The 22234-nt window shown below is 36.0% G+C and overlaps 2 protein-coding genes and 1 non-coding gene across 4 annotated transcripts in view; 2 read left to right on the forward strand and 1 right to left on the reverse strand.

Annotated features, from left to right (window-relative positions):
- The window catches only part of AP1G1 (adaptor related protein complex 1 subunit gamma 1), a 74682-nt gene that overhangs the window by 41392 nt on the left and 11056 nt on the right, over window positions 1–22234 (forward strand). The window contains exons 6-20 of one of the 2 annotated variants that reach the window (XM_033127306.1): window positions 56–132; window positions 972–980; window positions 3368–3463; window positions 4125–4205; window positions 4406–4504; window positions 7018–7073; window positions 8222–8335; window positions 11297–11437; window positions 12160–12214; window positions 16435–16557; window positions 16740–16829; window positions 17430–17557; window positions 18510–18614; window positions 19824–19965; window positions 20160–20286. In XM_033127306.1, coding sequence (XP_032983197.1) covers window positions 56–132; window positions 972–980; window positions 3368–3463; window positions 4125–4205; window positions 4406–4504; window positions 7018–7073; window positions 8222–8335; window positions 11297–11437; window positions 12160–12214; window positions 16435–16557; window positions 16740–16829; window positions 17430–17557; window positions 18510–18614; window positions 19824–19965; window positions 20160–20286 — 1443 coding nt within the window. The remainder of the gene's footprint in view (window positions 1–55; window positions 133–971; window positions 981–3367; window positions 3464–4124; window positions 4206–4405; window positions 4505–7017; window positions 7074–8221; window positions 8336–11296; window positions 11438–12159; window positions 12215–16434; window positions 16558–16739; window positions 16830–17429; window positions 17558–18509; window positions 18615–19823; window positions 19966–20159; window positions 20287–22234) is intronic. The other variant, XM_033127307.1, reaches the window with a different exon arrangement.
- On the forward strand, window positions 8618–8703 carry LOC117035682 (small nucleolar RNA SNORD71). The gene has a single exon (XR_004425251.1). It is a non-coding gene; the product is annotated as a small nucleolar RNA SNORD71 (small nucleolar RNA).
- Window positions 20391–21022, reverse strand: LOC117034427 (cytochrome c oxidase subunit 7C, mitochondrial-like). The gene has a single exon (XM_033127308.1). The coding sequence runs from the start codon at window positions 20772–20774 to the stop codon at window positions 20544–20546; it is 231 nt and encodes a 76-aa protein (XP_032983199.1). The 5' UTR covers window positions 20775–21022; the 3' UTR covers window positions 20391–20543.

The raw sequence follows: 22234 nt of genomic DNA on the forward strand, positions 1-22234 counted from the left end.
ATGACGTTGAATAATACAGCCTCATTTTTAGTGTTCATGTGCTGTTTTCTTTCAGGTGTCCTTCACACATCTGTAGTCCTCCTTACAGAAATGTGTGAGCGAAGCCCAGACATGCTTGCACATTTCAGAAAGGTAGGTGCCATTCTGTGTGCCTAAGCCTTTCTTGATTGAAAATGATTTTCCTGAAAAGTACATAATTTTCTCACAAATTTTCTTTTGAAAGGAAGTTATGGAGCTGAATAAAGGACTTAACTAGCCCTGCTGTGTGGTAGGGCTGGAAGCCAGATTTAGGCTTATAAGAACTGGCAATAGTACAGTGTTTACCCTTCCATAATAAAAGTTTTCTCATTGTTGGCAGACACACCGGTCTCTCATGTGCTTTATCTGCCGTTTTCACATTGAAGTCAGGAAATGTAACCTGAGGTCAAATTACAAACAGGAATGTGTTTGTGTGTTTTTATAGGCAGGTAATTTCTTTTTTTTGTTTGTTTTTTGTTTTTTGTTTTTTAAAAGGTGAAAACTGCAGACTGAAATTTGAGATTACTTTTACCTAGCATAGGATCCCCCAATGTTCATTTTAGGCTGTTGTCTCCGGTGGTGGAAGTCCCTAGCTTTGTTAATTCCTTCCTTCCCTCCCTTTCTTAAACAGCTTTCTAAAGTGGAAAGTTTTATTTTCTCCACTTACTTTTAGAAGGCAGTAGTAAGGAGGACTCAGAGAAAGACTATTCTTTGGGTAGTTACATGCATTTAATTTTTTTTATAGGGTGCTGATCACTCCATAAATGGGGCTTCCTTTGCACTATAGATCTAATGAGGTTCTAATAGCAGTTCTTTTTTTTGGCTTTTTTCCCCCATAGATGTTCATGTCTTGATTAAATTATTGTAAAATAGTATGAGACCCGTATCTGTCCCTAATGCTTGCTTTGTATGTTTTGTTCCTGTTGTCTGTTTGGAATCCTGCTGTATGTTAGAATGAAAAGGTAAGAATTAACCCTCTTTTAGATGGTGCATGCTGGCGTTAGGTCCTTAGTAGCTTTTGTGTATCCATCCACAAACGTGGCTTTTAAATATATACTAATGCTGAAGCTGTGCTTAATACTATGAGTTATTTGTTCTAGCATTTTTGGCTAACTCCCTAGTCCAGTTTTTGTCTTGTCACTTAAACTCCTGACTCCAAAATCAGCCTTGGATTTCAGTTGCAGCCTTTCCTGAATTGTAAGCCTCCTTCTCTGCCTTTCTTTTATCTTCACTTGAGAAACTCGGGGCAGTTTCTCCCAGTGGCTTTGGTGATGGCAATTCTAGATCGGTTTAGAGCCTTGACACAAAACACTGCTTCTTTTTGAAGTAGATACTTTAGAGCTATACGTGGGTAACCTCATACTTTAAAAAGCTAAAAGCTCCGTGTGTACTTCTGGACTTTCAGTTCAGACTTAGTGCTTTTATTTTCCCTTTACCTGCACTTAATCTTGCCTGGAAGTTTTGGAATATAAAAAGGATTGTGAGGTAGAGCGGGTGGGCATCAACTGATTTTCATGGCTGCAGCCTTTCCCTTTGTCATCTTACTTTGTTTGTCTTGTCATCAGTTTTAGTAACTTGCATTTTTGTCTGAACAATAAAGCTGGGCTCCAAGAATTAGTATGCTGAACACTTAGACATTTGTGCTTTTTGTCCCAGGGTGATCTTAATGTGGTGTGCTGGTCTTTTGGCAATAAATAAAACAATTTCGGAATTTAGTAGCCCAAGGGAAAAGGACTTCTCCAAGATACAAACTAGATTAAAAAAATAGTTAGGGATATGCGCAGTACAAAAAAGTAGGCCATTGCGAAGTATGCAAGGCGAGACTCTTTTTGTGCAGAGTTTGGTAGATGACCTCGGCTTTATTACATAAATTTTAAAGCAGTGTATAAAATTATATTATTCTTACCTCTGATATAAATCTGCTCACAGTTGACATGCTTAATGTGGATTCTATTTAGAACTTACAGGTGTCTGTGGCTTACATTTGTTTTAATCTTAGAGTTGTCCAAATTAGACTTTTGTTTAGGTGACTTACGAAGCACATAATTCTGAAATGTTTCACGTAATTCTGAAATGTTATTATGGCCAAACTTATTTAAATTTACACAGATTATGTTCTCTTGTATTTAGAAGTGACCGAAGCATTGTGAATGTGTTGTGTGTACCTTGGGCCTAGCTTGGCTTTTGTTTCGATCTTGATCCCCTTTTAGAGTTGGGGAATAGAGTAGGGAGGGGACCGAGTCCCAGCACAGTGAGAAAAAGGTAACTGAGTTGCAGCAAAGTTGGGGCTGTTCTGATTGCCTCAAAAGGAGAGGTGATTTAGTTCACTGTGGACATGTCTTAATTTTAGGTGTTTAGAGTTGTTTATATAGTTGAATTGAGTTTTTAGTTGTAGACTGGAAAAATTCCTGTTGTGAAGAACACTTTGGAGTAGGGTTTTAACATTAAGTGATTGATCGACAGAGTGAAATGAATAATAATAATTAAATCATCTGTAAGTTCAGCTTGGCAATAAAATTGCCTCTGCTATGTGTTAATAAATAATGGACAAAGTAAAGGAAGGACAAGAAGGGAATTCTGAGCATAAGGAATTTAGAGTTTCATTAGAAAGATAAGAAAAAACGCGACAAATCAGTCTGTATAATTAAGTGCTAAAATTAAATTTTACTGAAAATTGTGTCATGTAAGAATAGGGAAAGGAAATTATTCATGGCCTTGATACCTTTTTAAGGTGAAAGATACAAGTTTTCATGTGTCTCTTCTACTTGGTCAATGTTGGAGGCTTTTGTATTGCCTATTGTTTGTTGGAAAAGGACATAATTAGCCCTACCTTAAGAGAAATTTTTTCTCTATTTGAGAGAGTATATTTTAAAACTCTAATTTTAATAAGATCACGAGTATTTTGGGTATGATACCATTTTATATGAAATGTTTGTGTATGTGCTGCTGAAGGAAGCACTATATCCAGATGTTTAAATGGATAAAACCTGAACATTTTTGTGCCATCTAGGTATGTCAAGTTCTATAGAAGTAGAAATGCAGCAATATGCTCCATAGGCATGTGTTTTACTTGTTCCCATAGGCTTTCTGACCTACTGTTGTTTGTAGTTTCTTTGCATATATAACTCTGGAGTAAAAAAGTCTAGTTTGTTTTTATTCAGGTACTTCTTGAGTTCTTGGTAAAAATACTCCTAAGTTATATTTACTGAACATCAACAATGTACTAGTACATTGGTAGAATTTGCTTGGACTCAGACCCTTGTACCCTTTTGCTAAGCCAACTTACCTGCCTATTCATGAGAAATTCTTTGATGTTCACTGTTTTTTGATGCATCTTTCTTCCCTACAGCTTGTGCCCCAATTAGTTCGTATTCTAAAGAACCTCATCATGTCCGGATATTCACCAGAACATGATGTTTCTGGTATCAGTGACCCCTTTTTGCAGGTGAGCTCAAAAGAAAGTTTTGAGTATATGATATATGAATTTAATACCTTTAGAATAGATTGTTTCCTTCGTTTTAAGTTTGTGTTGGGTCGAAATTTGGTAGTTAACTGATTAAACTGATTATATTAATTAGTAAGTGAATAGTGACACAGTTCTGTATTTTATTAGATTAATGGAATGAAATTATAGTTGTAATAGTCAAAATTATGTAATACATAGAGATTTGACTTATCAATATAAGGCATACCTCGTTTTATTGGGCTTTGCTTTATTGCGCTTCACAGATGTTGCCTTTTTTTTTTTTTTTACAAATTGAAGGTAAGACCCTTTGCCAGCAAAGATTATGACTCGTTTTATTGTGATACTGTATTGCAGTGGTCTAGAACCGAACTTGTAATATCTGAGGTATGCCTGTAATACAGCTCTGCAGGTGGTGGTATCCGTTAGCTGTGGAGTGGCAGTGTGGCTTGTCTAATAATGTCATTAAGACACAGAAACGTATATAACGTCTCTAACGATAATGTTTAAAATTCTTCTGTTTGAATTTCGACCATTTCTAATGGGATCTAAGACTTCATTTAAGTTTTTTGAATTTCATACGAAGCAGACATAATTTGTGCCAGACATAATTTGTTTATCTTGCTCCTATTTTGCACATTAGGTACGAATTTTGCGGTTATTAAGAATTTTAGGACGAAATGATGATGACTCAAGTGAAGCTATGAATGACATATTAGCACAGGTGAGTAGACCAAGCTTGCATTATGTTAAATATTCATCTTAGTATAGCAGGGAGTAGAATGACTGTGGTTATATGGATCAATTTTTATTTGTGTTTCCTCATTGGTGGCTATAATCAATCACAAAATGTCTCTTGATACTCTGGATATTTTTTGGAAGCATTATTTTACCATTTATGTACTGCCCTCTGTGTCTTTTCAGGTTGCTACTAATACAGAGACTAGTAAAAATGTAGGAAATGCTATTCTTTATGAAACGGTTTTGACTATCATGGATATTAAGTCAGAGAGTGGACTGCGAGTAAGTCTTGTTTTAATCTTTTCTTTTCCCTGAATATTTCATTTAGAATAATTGACTTAGACTTTAGTACTTTGGAAATGAATTCCATTTGAAAATTAACTTTAGGAAAGAATGATACAAAATGTATAGTACTGTGTTTTGGCAGCTGAAGTATCATACTCTCCCACTGAAGGCTTAATATTGATCCTAATAAAGTTTGGAAGATCTTAGGTATAATTAGATATATAGATACTGTGGAGTGAAGGAAACATTTCACAATAAGCTTTTACTAGAGCCATGATTTGAGTTGTACTTCAAACAAGACAAGACATCATTTTTGAATTAAATTGTTTTTATTTAAGAAATAAACTCATAAAGTAAAACAACACAAACAGTAGAGATGTCTGCCTATAGCTTTCATGTATAGAGTCTCAATTCTTCTAGTGGGAAATAGTTACCATTTTCTGATATATTTTTTTAAAGATGTTTTATCCATATTTAAATGTTTGCACATGTGTATTTATTCTCTTCCCACTTTTAAAAACTTTTTATTTGAAATAATTTTAGACTTATAGAAAAGTTGCAAAAATAGTTAAGTTTTTGTATATCCTTCACTCAGCTTCCTATAATATTAACATCTTTCATTACCATAGTGTTAGCGAAACTAAGACATTAATATCAATACCACGCCATTATCTAAAGTATAGATTTTTTCAGATTTCACCAATTTTTCTACAAATATTTTTTTCCTGTCGTAGGACCTAATCCATGATTCCACCTTTCATTTAATTGTGATGTCTCCTTAGTCTCCTCCAACCTATAACAGTTCTTTCATCTTTCCTTGTCTTTCATGGCTGTCACTTTTTGAAGAGTAACTGATCAGTTAGTTACTTTTTAGTATGTTCCTCAAATTGGCTCTCATATTTTCTCATAATTAAATTGATGTTATGCTTTTTTGGCAAGGCTATCACAGAAGTAACGTGCCTTTCTCAGTATCATATCAGGAGGTACAGCCTATCTATTTGTCTCACTAATGGTGATATTAACCTTGATCATTTGGTTAAGGTGGTGTCTGCTGTATCTCTCCACTGTAAAGTTGTTAATATTCCCTTTGCTTAATTAAAAATATTTTGAGAGACACTTTGAGAATATACAAATACCTTGTTCTTTTGTCATGAGACTTTTGCCCATCAATTTTGTTATCTTTTTTTTTTTTTTTCTTACAGGACTTTATTGGGGAACAGTGTGTACTTCCAGGACTTTTTTCCAAGTCAAGTTGTTGTCCTTTCAGTCTTAGTTGTGGAGGGTGCCATTCAGCTTCAAGTTGTCCTTTCAGTCTTAGTTGTGGAGGGCACACAGTTCAGCTCCAGGTCCAGTTGCCGTTGCTAGTTGCAGGGGGCGCAGCCCACCATCCCTTGCGGTAGTCGAACCGGCAACCCTGTGGTTGAGAGGATGCGCTCCAACCAACTGAGCCATCCCGGAGCTCAGTGGCAGCTCAGCTCAAGGTGCCATGTTCAGTCTTAGTTGCAGGGGGCGCTGCCCACCATCCCTTGTGGGACTCGAGGAATTGAACTGGCAGCCTTGTGGTTGAGAGCCCACTGGCCCATGTGGGAATCGAACCGGCAGCCTTTGGAGTTAGGAGCATGGAGCTCTAATCGCCTGAGCCCGGGCCGGCCCCCAATTTTATTATCCATCAGAGGATCTTGTCTGCAACAGTTGTTAGGGTGGTGTTCTAATGATACTCTTCTATTTCCTTTTTTTTGTCCTCATTAAATAATTGGAATTCTTCTGTAAGGAAGAATTTTCCCTCATGAATTTATTCATTCTTTCAATCATTTATTAATATAAGAATAGCTGGCCTGGGGCGGCCGGTTAGCTCAGTTGGTTAGAGCACAGTGCTCTTAACAAGGTTGCCGGTTCGGACCCCACATGGGCCACTGTGAGCTGCACCCTCCACAACTAGATTGAAACAACTACTTGACTTGGAGATGATGGGTCCTGGAAAAACAAACTTAAAAAAATAAAAAAATGAAAAATAGCTAGCCTATTCTAAGAAACAAATTTATTAACTATAATACAGTATTTGTGTATAGTTATTTTTGTCTTTAACGTTACAGTATCCAAATAACTTAACCAAAGTAACTTAGGTTAGTTCTTTTCTTTTCCCCACCTTTCAAACAAAATGGTAATGTCATACATATTGTCCTGCACCTTTTTTCATCTAACATTATGTTGGAGCTGGTCCATATTTATGTGTAAAGACCATCCTCATTTAAAAAAAAAAATGTGGTAGAGTGTACATAGCATAAAATTTACCATTTTAACCATTTTTAAATCTGTAGTTCAGTGGCATTAAGTGCATACACATTGTTGTGCAACCAACACCACCATTTATCTTCAAAATTTTTTGTCTTTCCAGTCTATAAAATACCATCTACTACTTTTAAATAGTTTGCACTCATAGGAGGCCATGAAATTAAATAATATGAATACTTAATTTTCCCAGATTTTCAACCTTTGCTATTTTTCTTCAGGTCCTAGCCATAAACATCCTGGGTCGTTTCTTATTGAACAATGACAAGAATATTAGGTAAGTCAGCTGAAAAGTATCTTGTATTTTGTTATTATAAACTCGGTTTTTTCAAGAGTGACTTTGCTTAGGATCACACATTTATGGAGTGACGTATCCAGAACTTGAATGTAGGAAATTCAGGATTTCTATTTTTAGTCTGGTCTTAAAACTACTGTTTTGTAAAGAATTTGAGGACTTGCCTCATGGCTTAATTTTTACTCCTATTTATGCTATAAATCAGGAGTCAGCAAACTTTCTCTGTAAAGGGCCAGATGGTCAATATTTTAGGCTCTGTGGACCTGTGGGTCACTGTGGCAGTTGCACAACTCTGCCTTTTGGCATGAAAACAGCCAAAGACTATGTAAATGATGAATATGGCTGTGTTCTGATAAAAATTGATTTACAAAGCCAGACAGCAGAGGGCTGGATTTTTGCAGGTAGGCTATAGTTTGCTGACCCCTGCTCTAAACTAAGAAGAAACAATATATTTCGGGTTGCAAATCTGGAACATATTTGTGAATTCCAGTCAGTTTTTTAAAGTGGATGAATTTATCAATATTGTTTTTATTTTGTTACTTTCCTATATGTAGTATATCCTGTTTGCCTTTTTTCCTCTTTCAATCAAGAGAAAAATTTCTTTATATCATGTTAAGCTTGAAAAAATGTGGAAATAAGCATTGTGGTATCCTGAATTATCTTCTTCTTCCAAAAGAATTTTTAATTACTTGGATCTTAAACCCAAACTCAAATTTTTGTAGGGGTAGTTTTAGTACCAGTATTAAATGAAAGAGAAGATACAAATGGTAAAATTGAAATAATTTCCTCTTGCATTTTGAGACTAAGGCCTGAAAAGGCATACTGTATGCTTATTTTGTTGTACTGTTTGGAAGAACTTGAAAAAATTTAGTCAATCAGTTTTAGAAGTTTAAATGGACTTGACTTGAATGCAAATCTAAATCCAAGGCTGCTCCTGGGTGCCACTTTAGATTATAGTGTCTCTTATGCCTTTAAAATGTTACTAGTATACTTACTGTCTTTTCTTTTAAATGTTAAAAATATGTATGTTTTTCCTTATTCTTTAGACATTTTTTTGTCATTGTTTAGGCAGAGAACTATCTTGAATTTTACATTTTAATTCTGTTCTTCTGCAACTTTGTTTCATCCAGATATGTAGCCTTGACATCTTTGTTGAAAACGGTGCAGACAGATCATAATGCAGTACAGAGGCACAGAAGCACAATTGTGGACTGTCTAAAAGATTTGGATGTCTCAATAAAACGGTAACAGATTCTTGAGTTCTCTGCCTTCGCCCCGCCTGTTAACTTTGTAGTAGTTTTGAAAGTGAGAATGTTGACATTTATGTATTTAGTCATCATTTTCACAGATGTATTCCCTGCAGAGCGAGTCCTTTTATAGAAAGGATTGGCGGGGAGAAGTTTAGGTCAGTGAAGGAGGCCAATAAGGAGTACTTAAGTATACACTGACGTTTTCCTTGGTTCTTTGATAATGAAACAGATAAAGATAAGCTGGGCAATAGTTTACTTAACAGAGGTACTGTGCTTTGTGTGTTGGAGGATGAAAATATGGAGTGATCCATCGGCCAAGTGTTTTATCACTATGCTGAAACTCAAATTGCTGACAGCACACGTTTTCTCACAGTACTATGCCCTAAGATACTACAGGTAGCTGTATTTCTTAGAACAGTTCATCTAGGAATGATTGGTAGGCAGCAGATAGCACTTTCAAAAGGCATACATTTTTTTTTTCCCATGGTGGAGTAACTCTGCTGGTTCTCCTCTTAGAAGAATTGTAGATGTTTGTGAAACCTAGCTATAGTTGGCCCCAGTGAAGTTTTGGTTGTATGTTCAAATCCAGAACAAATTGAATTTGACAGAATCTCTGAAACCATTGACTTAACAAACATTTATTGTTACTGGATTCCTTTTGTTTGCAGAGAAGAGGTGCTAAGTGCTTGGGCTGTCTAAAGATAAGACCTAGACTCAGTAGCAACAACTTTTACATAGTGCTTTGCAAAGAATCTGTAAGCCCCCTCTCATTCAGAGCAAGCCAGTGAGACTAGGCATTTATATCCTCAGTTAACAGATTAGTTAAAATATAGTCCCAAAGGAATCGAATGACTTAACTCCAAAACCTTACCCGTTGTACAGCCTGGGAATAGAAATCAGGCCTCTGACTCCTATTGTGTTGTTTCTCTGTACCTTATCATTGGGCTTTTCATTTCAAAAGTAAAACGTGTGTCTCTTTGACAGGCTTTCTAGCAGTAAGAGCTCAAACTCTGTGGCCAGACTGCCTTATTTCAAATCCTGCCTCTGCCCTTAATAGAAATGTTCTTGTTTACTTAACCTTTAAATGCCTCAATTGTCCCATATTTAAAATGTGGATACAAGAGTACACACTTCATAGGGTTATGCAGTATTAACTGGATTAGTAAAAGTAAAGTACTTAAGCACTATATAAGAATTAGCTATTACTGCATTTCTATAAGGATTGTTTTTTTTTTGCTTGTAAATTAGTTAAGATGAAAGTATTTTCTACTTTTTAAATTGCTATTTTTAAAAGTCAGTTTATATGCCATGTTTGAAATTACTGACCAAATATGAAAAGATGCATATAGTAATCTTAGAACTTTTATATGTTAAACGTTTCCATTTTTGCCTTGGTTGCCAAATTTGGTAGGCAGTTACAGAAATTTGTATATGCTCTTTTTTCCTTTTCTTGGCCTTCATTCTCTCTTTCATTATTTTTCCCAGCTTTATTGAGATATAATTGACATGTAGCATTGTGTAAGTTTAAGTTGTACAATGCTTGGATTTGACACAGTTATATATATTACAAAATAATTACCACCATCGCATTAACACCTGCATCATATTACATAATTACTATTTCTTTTTTTGTGGTAAGAACATTTAAGATCTACTCCCAGTAATTTTCAAGTATGTAATACAGTATCATTAACTTTAATCACTGTGCTGTACATTATATCCCCAGAGCTTAATCATTTTATATAACTGGAAATTTATACCCTCTGACCAACATTTCCCCTTCTCTCCCCCTCTCCAGACCCTGGTGACCAACCTTCTAGTCTCTTTCTATGTGTTTGTCTTTTTTTACTTCCACATTTAAGTGATATCCTACAGGATTTGTCTTTCTGTATCTGACTTACTGTACTTAACATAATGCCTTTTGAGGTTCTTTTTATTCTAATTTTCCACATACCTTTTTCTTTTTGTTTACTGTAGTTTTTATGTACTCAACAGTAAGAGAAAAATAAACATAAAGCAAGTGATCAGAAATAGCACATTTTGTGCATTTCTTCATCTACATACCTTTTGGTATGAATCATGTTATATCATCTTTGGACAGAAGTGGGTGTAATAAAAGAGTATGGTGATTTTATGTAAGGAATAATGCAGAGAGAATTTTGTTACCCCTTTTTTTAAAAAAAGATTGTATTGGGGAAGGGGAACAGGACTTTATTGGGATACAGTGTGTATTTCCAGGACATTTTTTTTTTTTTCCAAGTCAAGTTGTTGTCCTTTCAATCTTAGTTGTGGAGGATGCTGTTCAGCTTCAAGTTGTCCTTTCAGTCTTAGTTGTGGAGGGCGCAGCTCAGCTCCAGGTCCAGTTGCTGTTGTTAGTTGCAGGGGGCGCAGCCCACCATACCTTGCGGGAGTCGAACCGGCAACGTTGTGGTTGAGAGGACGCACTCCAACCAACTGAGCCATCTGGTAGGCAGCTCAGCTCAAGGTGCCGTGTTCAATCTTAGTTGCAGGGGGCGGAGCCCACCATCCCTTGCTGGATTCGGAGGAGTTGAACCGGCATCCTTGTGGTTGAGAGCCCACTGGCCCATGTGGGAATTGAACCGGTAGCCTTCGGAGTTAGGAGCATGGAGCTCCAACTGCCTGAGCCACCGGGCCGGCCCTGTTGCCCCTGTTTTTGAGCCTTTTTTCTAAATTTCAGCTTCATAGAATAGATTGTTGAACCCAAATTACATTTTTGGTCATCAGTAGTGTCTCTCTCAGGAATATTTAAAGAAAAGTGTTGAACAAAGATTCAAAAATAGAAAAACTAACTTTGATAACGTTGGTTATCTTACGTGCAAAGATTGGGATCACAGGATCATGCAAGGAAATTAACACGCACCAGTGCTTGGTATTTGTTTTCTTCCCACTGTAAATATCATAACTTTTTTTTCTTAATTTTTTTCCCCCTGCAAGACGTGCAATGGAATTGAGTTTTGCCCTGGTAAATGGGAATAATATCCGTGGCATGATGAAGGAATTACTTTATTTTCTGGATTCATGTGAGCCAGAATTTAAAGCAGACTGTGCATCTGGAATCTTTCTTGCTGCAGAAAAGTAAGATTTAATTTTTACCTTTATTGATAAAAGATGCTTGGAACCTTTTAAAAGCATCTTCAAAACATAGGGAAAATGTTGTGAACGTGTTTGAAACATGTAACATTTATTGCAAGCTCCCAATTAGAAATTAGCTTTGAGAAGGCCATGTTAGCCAGCATTTAAGTATGCTAAGACCAAAAAAATTCCCAAGTTTACAAAATCTCTTCCCATGTCTGTTCTTTAACCTCTCGTATATGATGCCCTTTTAATGAAGACTAGAGAAAAGGTATAGCATCTGAATTGAGGCTGTGTAAAATTTTAGGAAAAAATACCTCAAGATTTTGGTAGTATGGTTATTTCTCTACTCTTCAACTGTGAGATTAAGGGAACAAGTCCCTAGTCCTGGTGTTTCCTGGGTCTGGGAACAGTCTCTTTTCTTCTGTCTGCTCTGTCTTCTCCTGCCCTGACCTTATGGTTTGTTTTCTGAGACACTGGAGACAGACTCCCATTTTTCAGCAACTCTTAATTGCAGTATTATGTGAAACGTGTGAGTTTGACAGTGTGCCATTTTATCACCCTTTGAAAGGGGTATTGCTGCTAGATTTAAAAGTGAAATGTCTCCAAATATAATTACTTAGCAAGTGAATTTAAAGAAGACCAAAGGCAGGATTTTAAAAGTCACTGAGCACAGTATAAGTTACGGGTTCTCATTTTTTCACCTGGTGCCATTATTTTCTTAGGTATGCGCCTTCCAAACGGTGGCATATAGACACAATTATGCGTGTCCTGACAACGGTAAGTAGCTTTTTAAAGTCAACGTATACTAAGAAGTAAGTATACTGAGTAAGGCAGACAGCCCTTGTTCTCATGAAGCTTACGTTCTAGTCGGGGAGATAGGAATTTTTTGGGGAAGCACATACTACACTGTCAGGCAGTGAAAAAGCAGCATTGAAAGGACTATGATGATGGCAGGGAAGGATGGGATATAGCGGTGGGCCAAGTCATTAAGGGAGGTAACATTGGAGTAGAAAACTTAGTGAAATGAGGAGCCATACAAAGATTTGGGGAAAGAGTATACTAATCTGAGGGAATAGCAAGTGTTGCAAAGACCTCTGGTAGCAGTAAGCGTGGCCTGCTTGGAGAGCAAGAAGGCCAGTGAAGCCAGAGAATGGTAGCATTGATGCAGGGGCTAGATTCTATAGGAGATCATAGGAGTTTGGATTTTATTTTGAATGTGATAGGAAGGTTTTGAATGACTAAATTTATTCTGGATTTAAAATTATAGTTTTATAAGGTATTCTTTCTTTGGTAATCTTCCAGAATTTTGGAGCTTTTCTGTTTATCATTCAATTAAATAGTCAGAGATTAGAGATTTAAGAGTAAAAATGAAAGTGTAGTGTCATATAAAGAAAACATAACTATCTATGTCTAAGTATATCACCAGAAGTAGGTGCCGTAAAGGAAAACATTCACAAATTTGACTGTATTAAAATTTAAAACTTGTATAGCAGAAGGAAATAAATCTACAAAGTTAAAAGACAAATGACAAGTAGGGGAAAATCGTTGTAACATAACAGCATATTAATATTTTTTAACCTATAAATAACTTATAATTAATAGGAAAAATAAAAAATTCTAATGGATAAATTGGCATTTGAACAGGCACTTCACAAAAGAAGAAAGAAATGGCTAGTTAACATTGAAAAAATACCCTTGCTAGTAAAGAAATAAAATAAAAGTGAGGTATTGCTTTTCACTTACACTTTTTAAATATATTTTTTTAAAGATTTTATTGGGGAAGGGGAACAGGACTTTAGGAACAGTGTGTACTTCCAGGACGTTTTTCCAAGTCAAGTTGTTCTCCTTTTCAATCTTAATTGTGGAGGGTGCCGTTCAGCTTCAAGCTGTTGTCCTTTCAGTCTTAGTTGTGGAGGCATTGTGGGAGTCGAGGAATTGAACTGGCAACCTTGTGGTTGAGAGCCCGTGCTCCAACCAACTGAGCCATCCGGGAGGCAGCTCAGCTTAAGGTGCCGTGTTCAATCTTAGTTGCAGGGGGCGGAGCCCACTATCCCTTGCGGGAGTTGAGGAATCGAACTGACAACCTTGTGGTTGAGAGCCCACTGGCCCATGTGGGATCGAACCGGCAGCCTTCAGAGTTAGGAGCATGGGGCTCTAACCGCCTGAGCCACCGGGCCGGCCCTCACTTACACTTTTTAATCTAATTCCTATTATTAGTTACAAAATAGAAAATGAGGCAGTATTCTTCCCTTTATGTGGGTATAAAATGGTGTTGTCTTTCCAGAGTACAGGTTGGTAGCATGTAGTAAAATTCTTAGTTAATACTTTTTAATTCATTAATTTAATTTTTAGGACTTTATGTTGGAGAAATAAAAGAATAAGTGTACAAAAATGTATACACATAGGTGTTCATCCCAATTTTGTTTATATAATAGGAGAAAGTTGGAAACAACTAGACATCTCCAAATAGGCATTGGTTAAATAAATTATGAGACATCTGTAAGAGGAAATGATACCATTAAAATTATGAGATTTTATACACACACACACACACACACACACACACACATGTACATATACATATACATTTATTTATTTATTTTATTTTTTAAGGAGGGTGCAGTGGCCCATGTGGGGATTGAACTGGCAACCTTGGTGTCATTAGCACCGCACTCTAACCAACTGAGCTAACTGGCCATCCCATTATATATAAATTTTAGTTGCTGTGGAATTCTGTCTGTGATGTAGTAGTTCTCTAGTTTTACAGTGAATTAATTTTGTGAAAGGTTAGAAGTTAATAAATGTACTTACTAATGGGGAAATAGTACTGTAACAAGAGATGTGAATCAAGACACATTTTTTTAGTTTTTGTAAGGCTCAAAAGAAGGGAAAAATTAGAACTCTTGAAGAAAAATGTTTACTAAATTTTAAAACCATTTTTTAAAATGCTTCTACCTTTCATTTTTCCTACTAAGCTATGTTCTCTTGTTACGATCATATGATTTCTCTTTAGCCTATGGATGTACTGTGTTACAATAATCGATTTTTGATTATTGAACAAGCCTTTCATAACTAGAGTGAATCCCACATGGTTGAGGCATGTAATTCTTTTTATACATTGTTGTATTTGATTTGCTAATGTTTTTAAAGGATTTTTGCATCTTATGTTCATGAGAGATACTGAGCAATAGTTTTCCTGATGTTTTCTTTGACACATGTGTTGTTCAGTAGTGTGTTTAATCTCCCAACTACTTTGGAATTTCTCAGCTATTTTTGTGTTAATTGATTTGAAGTTCAATTTTGTATGATTTCTATTCTTTTAACTTAAAGATATGTTTTTATGGACCAAAATGTGGTCTGTCTTGGTGAATGTTCCATGAGAGCTTGAGAAGAATGTGTACATTCTACTGTTGTTGGATGAAGTAATCTATAAATGTCAAACAGATCATGTTGATGCCTTCTCTTATTTCAAACGCTGCTTTCTCCCACAAGAATGTGAATATCTAAGTTACACCACGATTGCCTGCTTTTTAGCTTCTCGTGTTTTCCTTGCCACCATTTTCCCAAACTTCTCCCTCTGACTTCGTGTTTCTTAACGGGAGGGGGTAGCTCAATCAGCTGGGACTTTTCATTTTCCTTTTCCTTTTTTTGCCCACTCTCTTTCTTTCCAAAGTCTACATGGTAAAGCCTGGGATCCATCTTGTAAGTCACATCCGCTCTTCTGTCCAGTAATGGGAAACTGAATAAGGTGGGGTGATATTAGGCACTGGTTTCCCTGTTTGTCCTGTGCAGCCTGATTGTCATATTGCTCTGACACATCCAAGGTTCAGTTTTCTCATAGGTTGATTAGCTTTACTTTGTTCCACGGTTGCAAATAGTATCTCAGATTTTACTAGTCAAGAAGACATTAAAGAGACCAAGTTAAAAAAAAAAAAGTGTGGATAACTACAAAGGTATTTCCCATTCCTGGGACTAATGGTTAGTTCTATAATATTTATAAACTCTACTCTTTAAAGGACATTCTGATGTTTTAAATAAACTCATGTTTTTAAAAAGTTACTATTTATTTCTTATTTAACATGCCCCTTTGAGCTGTGCAGGTACACTCTTCTCACCGTCCTCCAGAGTAACATGACTGCTGTAGTTAGCCCATATGATTTTAACATTGGTGTTGGGCACTTGTGGGAAGGGAGAGTTTCTTGTAACTAAGTTCCCAGTGAATATACTTATTAAATTTTTGAAATCTTATGCTTTATCTGTTTTGTGTAGAGAAGGCCTTTCTTGAAATTTTTTTTTTTTTTTTTAAGATTTTATTGGGGAAGGGAAACAGGAGGGGAACAGTGTGTACTTCCAGGCCTTTTGTTTTTTTTCCCAAGTCAAGTTGTCCTTTCAGTCTTAGTTGTAGAGGGCACAGTTCAGCTCCAGTTGCCATTGCTAGTTGCAGGGGGCGCAGCCCACCATCTCTTGTGGGAGTTGAACCGGCAACCTTGTGGTTGAGCGGATATGCTCCAACCAACTGAGCCATCTGGGAGCTCAGTGGCAGCTCAGCTCAAGGTGTCATGTTCAATCTTAGTTGCAGAGGGTGGAGCCCACCATTCCTTGCGGGACTCGAGGGGTTGAACCGGCAACCTTGTGGTTGAGAGCCCACTGGCCCATATGGGAATTGAACCGGCAGCCTTTGGTATTAGGAGCATGGATCTCCAACCGCCTGAGCCACCGGGCCGGCACCCTTTCTTGAAATTTTAAACCTTTATATTTTCCTTTTACTTTGGACAAAGAGGAGATTTTATTTTATTTTTTATAAAATTAAAAAACTTAGAATATTCATTTAAATAAGTAAGACTTTGAAGTTTGAGCTGCTTATGAACCTGAGAATTGGAACCAAGTTTATCTTTGAGGGTGTTCTGCAGTAGCGTCCTTTTAACAGCATAATAATCGCTAACATTTTTTATCATTACTGTGTGTTTCTAGGGGTAACTGTCTGCATTTCCTTTTAGGCAGGAAGCTATGTTCGTGATGATGCCGTCCCCAACTTGATCCAGTTAATAACCAATAGTGTGGAGATGCATGCCTACACTGTCCAGCGCTTGTACAAAGCAATTCTTGGTGATTATTCTCAAGTAAGTGCTTCATTTGCCCTTTTTCCTACTTTAGGGGGGGAAATTACACTTTATTTTTCTGATATGTTCTTACTAATTCTAAATGTGGCTCAGTTTTGGCCTTTATGATTAGATGGCCTATGATTTGCATTAATTTTTGCAAGGATTAAAATTCTTGACAAACGATAATTTTCTTTTGACAGCAACCTTTGGTACAAGTAGCTGCATGGTGTATAGGTGAATATGGAGATCTTCTCGTATCTGGCCAATGTGAAGAGGAAGAGCCTATTCAGGTATCCCTTGTCACTCTTAAAGATAGGAAAAAACGGTGGGTTTGGTTGTGAGGGTAGTTTGAGGTTGATTCCTTGAAAACCTTTTAAAGAAGTAATACCAGAATTATATTGGAAAACCTGCCAATTTTTTAGGTAGAACTTATTGGGCCACTGAACTTTTTAAAATTATCACCTTAGGATCCATCCCTACCCGATCAGACTGAATTATAGTGTTTCTTTTACCCTCTCACTGACTTAAACAAGCAGTGAGACCAATAGCCATGTTTTCATTTGCTCATTAAAGAACTGACTTTAGAAGTTGTGGCAACAACACTTGAACTCTCTGTAACTTTTTCTTTCCTTCCTCTACTTCTGCCTCATGAAGCTGTAATGTGCCTCTCAGTCCCCAATCGGTATTTTCCACTCTTTTCTACCTACTTCCTGTCTGCTTCTGGTTAATAGATCAGCTTGGTCAGTTACCCTCGCAAAGCACAAATTGTGTTAGAAGCTTGGTAATGGTGGAAGGATTGATTGTCTTTCTAGTGGCATCCTGTGACTTGATACCAGATTTAGATGTTTACTTTTACAATTCACTGTACCTTGCCTTTTTTTCCTCCCTAGGTAACAGAGGATGAAGTGTTGGATATTTTAGAAAGTGTCCTAATCTCTAATATGTCCACCTCTGTGACACGAGGTTATGCCCTCACTGCCATTATGAAGCTTTCTACTCGATTCACCTGTACTGTAAAGTGAGTATGGAGATGTAAGGTGAACAGGTTGTTTTGTAATTTTAAAACTTTTTATTACGGGAAATTTCAAGCAAAGGCAAAAGTAGAGAGAATAATAAAATGAAATGCATATACCTATTATTCCACAATAACAATCCTCGTTTCGTGGTTAATTTTTATTTCATCTATACTCTGCTTCCTCTCATCCCTCCACCCCACTATTGATTACTTTGAATGTAAAAAGTTATGTTTTAAAAAAACCAGATTTCTAATGCATTTTTTCTTTTTTTTAAGTTATTTCCTTATATAAGCGTTCTGGTTTATTATAATATTTTGAGATGTCTGAATAAGAAGAAAATTGTGAGAGTTTGGGTGTTTAAATCTTTAAATTCTGCTGTTTACTATTTTGAATAAAAATCAATTCTTGGAACAATTTCCCACCCAAGCATATATAAGGCAAACTTAGTTCTCTTAGACTTTCTGCTTTACTTTTTAATGTAAGGCCTTGTGAAAAAGTATATTTTTGACTCTTTAAATTGTGAACTAGAAAAATTTGGTGTCAGGTGATGACCCTTTGTTGATACAACTGATGCTATGCCTCTCTTGCTGATAAAAGCTTATTTTAAAGTTATTAAAGAAGAGTATGAACAGTATAAGTTTATTCTTTTATAGCAAAGTAATAATTGATACCTTTGTCTAGCAAATTTTAGGGTATGGGACATTTAGCAGACAAAAATCTAGCATTGCAATTAGAATAATTATAATAGTGAATGATGGTATGAATGATGGTGTCGAGGTATATGTTGGATGAATGAAGATAAAGGAAAGGTGTTTCGTTTTTGAAAGACTATGTAAATTAAAAAAAAGTGACTATTTCAAAATTTTAGCCAGAAAACTTGTGTTTAAACATTATTCTGTTTGTTTATGAACTTTCCTTTGGGCATTTGAATTCATTTGTCATTTTATCCCAAAGCCGAATTAAGAAAGTGGTTTCCATATATGGAAGCAGCATTGACGTGGAACTCCAGCAGAGGGCAGTAGAATATAATGCACTTTTTAAGAAATATGACCATATGAGGTAAGTGGAAGAAAGTAAGTAATGCATGTGCCTCTTAACGTCCCGAACAATTTATAATTGTCATTATAAATCCATAAAGGAGACGCATTCTTCGTGCTTTATTAACTGGACTTCATAACCCTATTTAGTTCTAATTGCTTGACTAATTGCTTGTTTTGTTCATCTTCTATTCTGTCTAGCCTCAAAAGAAATAAGTTAACTGGTCTTTCTTTGCCCTTCTCCCCTTTCTTTTCGTATGGAAAGTTTGCTTCATTTTCCATTTTATTTGGTTAAGAAGTGGGAGTTGTATTTTTTTCAAGAGAGTCTCATTCAAATATTATTAACATTTTGGTGCATGTCATCTTTTTTCTCCCTTCTGTTTTGCAGTATCTTAATTGGAACCTGTTACCGTATTTTGCTGTGTATAATGCGCACTTTTTTGCCCAAATTTGTGAGGGGAAAAATAAGGATGTGCATTATACATGGTTAGTACTAATTCCATGTCTATATCAGTGTTTTTAAGTCTTTTATTTCTGCTTTTGAGTTAAAAGTGTAACTCTAGAAATCAATAACGATGCCCGTATGCAAAGTAATACCCTGGAATACGATAATCGATTTTGTTGAACTTATGATGAACTTGCAACAATGAAGAGTTCTTGGCCTTCTATGATGCATAAATATCGTAAATTTGTTACTGGTACATAAAATTTCTTTTACCTTGTATCTATTCTTGTGTTTTGTAATTATTTGTTACATAACATTTCTTGTACCATAATATGTTAAAAAATAAATGCTAAAATTTCGTTATGTTACAAAAAACAAGTACCTTAATGTAAACAAATAAAAATTTGAATTAAAAAAACCCGAAAGCTTTTTTTCCTGAAAATTTGGGCCAAAAACATGGGGGGCATTATACATGGCAAAATACGGTAATACATACCATTCAGTAATTTACCTTTCTTTCATTCCAATTCTCTACCACTGAGAAATCCCAGTCTCTTGAGATTTGGGTTGACAGTTTGTGCATTCAAGGCTTCTTGCCCTGCCCTTAATCCAGCCAGGAATTTAGGTCATGTATTCTTGTAATCTACCTTCTAATTTAGTTTGTGTGTTAGGGGATGGGGAGGGAAGATGGCTCTTTACGTTTGGCTCCAGTATAGTTACAGTAATTGTTTTGGGTAGGGAATCTAGGTTAACTGCCTAGAATTTAACCACTTCAGATTATTCCAGGTCTGCCCTGCTTGAGAGAATGCCTGTCATGGAAAAAGTGACCACAAATGGCCCTACTGAGATTGTACAGACAAATGGAGAGACAGAACCAGCTCCGCTAGAGACCAAACCACCACCCTCAGGGCCACAGCCTACCAGCCAGGTAGCTTTTCACTTGGTTATCTGGGGTCCCTGGTGATTTTATAGTTCCTTATGAGCCATTTCTTAGAGGATTTCCTTCAATGTTCATGGATTGAATGATGGTTCTCTTCCTTATTTTTAAGTGTTGAAAGAGCTTTGTGTTAAATATAGGTTAGGCAAATGACTGATAAATTGAGATATTATTTTCTTGTTTAGGCCAATGATTTATTGGATTTGTTGGGAGGAAATGACATAACACCTGTTATTCCAACTGCACCTACAAGCAAACCAGCTTCTGCTGGTGGAGAACTTCTTGATTTGCTGGGAGATATCAACCTTACAGGTGAGGCCAGGCTGTAAGGTGAGGCTATCATCTTAGATAGGGATAACGGCTTTGGGGAAAAACTACACTGAACATAGAGTTTCTCTTTTTCTTTTTTTCCCAAATTATCACATTTTGTATTTCCCAGAAGAGGCATTAAGAACTCATGCTGTAAGTTTATTTACAAACATACCTAGTATGTTGAGTTCAACAGTTTGATCCATTTTTCAAAGTGACTCCACCTCTTAAAGTGCTCCTCTTCATATCTGTTTCATGGATTAAGTAAAACATCCTTGTTTCTTAAGCAGTTGGTGTCTTACTATAAAGAAAGGTGCGGCAAATCCAGATCCAAAGTACAGAGTTATCATAACTAGCAACCACCACTGAAAATGGCAAATTCTTCGCTGGCTCCTATGGACCAGTGAGGTTGTGAACCTCTGGATGCTCTGTCCCAACATAGCGCTGTTGGGAGACCTGCGAAAAGCGCAGAGACCGAAAATGGAGGACATGTGAACACAGACTTTCTAACACATGAATCAGTTGAATATGGGAGAGGCTAAATGAAAAGCAAGACTAGAACCTTCACATCTGGATATAAACTGCCGTGCTAATGCTCTAGAGAGTAGGGATTCCTTAAAGTCCAATTTTTAATTTGAGGAAATAAAGTACTCATAGTCTTTTGACTTTCTCTTTCAAGTTAGAAAAAAAATATATCCCAAGTCTTCTTTGCTTTTAGTTAGTATCCCAAGATAATCACTTTTTCTAGGTTTCTTTCTATTCATGGTTAGTTTGCAAGAGCTATGGTCACTTAGAGAATGAAGAGATGTTAACCTGTTTTTCTCGACCCTCCCCCATTCTCCCTCCCTTTCTCCCTGTTTTTAAAGCAAGGAAAAGAGAAAATCATCCATAAATGTAGTATTCAAACCTAACTTTCATTTGGGTGTATTCTTTCTTATCTTTGTTTATGTAGTACACATTTGTAATTGATGTGTTATGTATTAGGCATTTGTAATTGATACTATGAACGCCTTAGACCAAGAATATAACTGTAGTATATAATTTCTATCTTAAGTGACTTCTTTAAAAATATAATGGAGGCTTATAGCATACATGATCTCAAGTAGAAAATAGCTATAGGATAAGGATGTTTGTGTGGTCATCTAGACTGGCTGTCACAAGCTAAATGATTTTTTTCCCTAACACAGCAGCATCCCAGAGCTCATGGTTTATATCTACTATGTCTCAACAAAATTTCAAAATGTTACTTCTTACATATTTTGGAGTCATTCATATGTAGTTAATTTCAAATCTATATTGGATATATGGAAAGGTAAAAATTCCATAGTTAAAATGTAGTGTATAGATGATATGCTTTATTTTTTAACGTATTAGCATTTCCACATTAGTACATAGCCTTCACAATTAAAATTTTAAATGGTTGTCTAATACTTCATCAAGAAGTTTGTACCATTATTTATTCAATTCCTTACTATTGGGCATTTTGTTTATTTCTAGATTTTTTCTTATAACTAACACCTCAGCAAATATCATTACATCAATTTTGGATTACTGTCTTTGGCTAAGTTATTTAGTCTCTGAATCTGTTTAAAATAAGGATGATCAATACTTACCTCACGAAGTATTTGTGAGGAATGGTAACTTATTCAGTGCATGCGTGACTCATAGTAGGCACTTAGTAAAAGTTATTTACCTAATCCTCAATGTACATAGCTATCAGTTTCACTGTACAGTCATCATAAGTATTGTACAGTATCATTTTTTTAAAGCCCTAACAGGTGGAAGAAAGATTGGCCTTATTATTTAGTTAATCTTAATTTTTTCAATCATGGGGAATGTTTCATATATATCCACATATTCGCATTTAAGTTAAAAATTTTTGAGTTCTAAATTCCTTAAGCCATCATCACAGTTATATCCTAATGTACAGTAGTTTAAATCAATGGAAATT

The sequence above is a fragment of the Rhinolophus ferrumequinum genome, chromosome 15 (genome assembly GCF_004115265.2).
Source record: "Rhinolophus ferrumequinum isolate MPI-CBG mRhiFer1 chromosome 15, mRhiFer1_v1.p, whole genome shotgun sequence".
Taxonomy (NCBI): Eukaryota; Metazoa; Chordata; class Mammalia; order Chiroptera; family Rhinolophidae; genus Rhinolophus; species Rhinolophus ferrumequinum.